The 2,142-nt window shown below is 43.6% G+C and overlaps 1 protein-coding gene across 1 annotated transcript in view; it reads left to right on the top strand.

Moving 5' to 3' along the window:
• Positions 1-1,693, top strand: part of LOC102209552 (immunoglobulin superfamily member 8-like) — a gene marked incomplete at its 3' end in the record, with an annotated part of 7,541 nt that extends 5,848 nt beyond the window's left edge. The window contains exons 2-3 of the mRNA XM_005755078.1: positions 857-969; positions 1,435-1,693. Of these exons, the coding sequence (XP_005755135.1) occupies positions 857-969; positions 1,435-1,693 (372 nt within the window). The remainder of the gene's footprint in view (positions 1-856; positions 970-1,434) is intronic.
• Positions 1,694-2,142: the final 449 nt, after the last annotated feature.

The raw sequence follows: 2,142 nt of genomic DNA, 5'->3' as shown, positions 1-2,142 counted from the left end.
CCAAAAACTACTTACTTTACCATATTATTATTACCCTACATTGAAGATAATGTGCGGATGAGTTTGGTGTGGCTCATTAAAACTAGCTTGATGATGCCGGCATTAATTGGTGTGGACCGCGCCTCACCGACCAGAAAGCACAGTATCGCGTAACTGTACATGTCTCCGTCAGTTCGGCTGTGTTGCTACATGCTCTTACCCAGCTGGAATTCAAGAGTCGAACACTTTGCCGAAGGAGGAATGAAATGCAGATGGTTTGATTTGATACGAGAGGTCTTACAATGTAACCAAACAGCACTAATGATCTGGTACGCAATTGAAGCTAAATTAAAGAGGCGCATATAAGTCTCAGCCTCTCGCTGTTGTTTTCTTCCTTCTCTGAAAGCTGCTGGAGGGCTGTCATAACCAGCGGTTGGTGTTCATGCCAGAGAAAATGATGTGGGTGTGAGCGTGTATAGAAACAAGTGTGTGTGTGGAGAGAGTGCAATTCAGGTTTCAGCACCGTCATCGTCAATAACGTCAGCACTTCACTCAAGTTCCAACAAGACCTGTGTCTGTGCCTTGGTCTCTGTTTTGTTTGTCTTTAAAAAGGCAACTTCAATTGGTAAAATCTTTCTTCTTTAACTCAGTAGAGTTTGTTAATTGGTTGTCAGACTTGTAGCTTGCTCCCTCTTAAACATTTTTCTTGCCGAATGTATGCGAATACGGCTTATTCTTCATGTAAATTCTATTTTACTTCACATAAGGGTGAATCTTCTTTCATCTTAGAGGTTTTGGATTCCAACTAAGCCTCCAAATATTATTGTTTCCTGTTATAGACTTTTAATCTTTTAAAATGTTTTCTCTGTCCTTCAAGGTGGGTGCTCGGCCCGTGTGGTGACGGTGCCTCCTGGTCCATTAATCCGGGTGGAGGGCCAGCCAGTCTCCATCAGATGTGATGTCAAAGAATACACAGGACCTAGTGAGCAGGTCATTTCCCCAACACACACACACACACTCCCCAACACACACACACACACACACACACACACACACACACACACACACACACACACTTGAATTGAAAGAGTTGATCCTCTGGAGAGTATGAATATTTAGTGTATTACTTGTGGCCAATAGATTATTAATTGAACTGCATATTCTGTTTATTTGCAGCTGCTAATAGCACTGTCACTAAGGGTCAGATTTTGTCCTCTGGGTTTCTTGCATATACAGGAAAAAGTGAATGGAAGTATACTTTTAAGGCACTTTGTAATGGAATCAGTCTCTTACATTATTGGCTCACAAGCCACTAATGACTGTACTCCCATTAAGCTGAATATTATTTTGGTTGGTGACCCCATTGCTCCGGCCCAGTGTTTCTAATTTACTCCGCCTATATTTATGTGTGTGCATCCACTTAACACTCGGATTGTTTGTATCCCTCCTCTGCAGGATTTTGAATGGAATATGTTAAAGGACGCGAAAGGGCAGAAGACAAAGATAATCTCCTCTTTCGACTCTCGCTACTCCGACCAGACTTACAGCAAGCGCGTGGCGTCTGGCGACATTTCAGTGGTGCGTCTCCAAGACAACGAGGTGGAGCTGAAGATTGCTGAGGTGAAGTTGACGGATGCTGGCTTCTACGAGTGTCAAACACCGAGCACCGACTACGTCATCAGTGGAAATTATATGGCTCAGGTCCAACTCACAGGTATGAAAGTGTGTGTGCGTGCTCACGTGTGCCTTTGTGTGTCCGTGTGTGTGTATTTGCCAATTTTGTCCTTTCAGGATACAAAGCTTCTGATGCAGAGTAGCTGTGTTTTTACTTTGTGTTTGAGGCTATTTGGTTATGCTGGTCCATTTAACAGCTATCCCCCACAACTTACTAATGCTCTGCTGACCATGGATGTGTCCTCTTGCACATGAACACCCCTGCTGGTTTCAGACAATCACTGGCTTATAATTTGGTTTTCGCACAGACACGCGTACCTCGACACAGTGTCACACGCGTGGGGAGCAGATGTCAGGTGGGAATACTTGGCTTATGTCAAATGAGGACCAGGGAGGCACGGATTTGGATGAAGAATATCAAGGAGGAGAAATGTTTAGTTTCATGGTTTATTCTGCTTATAATGTTTGTAATAGCTGCTGTAATTGTCC

The sequence above is a fragment of the Pundamilia nyererei genome, unplaced genomic scaffold (genome assembly GCF_000239375.1).
Source record: "Pundamilia nyererei isolate P.nyererei 1_Seehausen unplaced genomic scaffold, PunNye1.0 scaffold00905, whole genome shotgun sequence".
In the NCBI taxonomy this organism is placed as follows: Eukaryota; Metazoa; Chordata; class Actinopteri; order Cichliformes; family Cichlidae; genus Pundamilia; species Pundamilia nyererei.
Note: the sequence above shows the minus strand (reverse complement) of the source record. Positions and strands in the feature narration are given on the sequence as shown.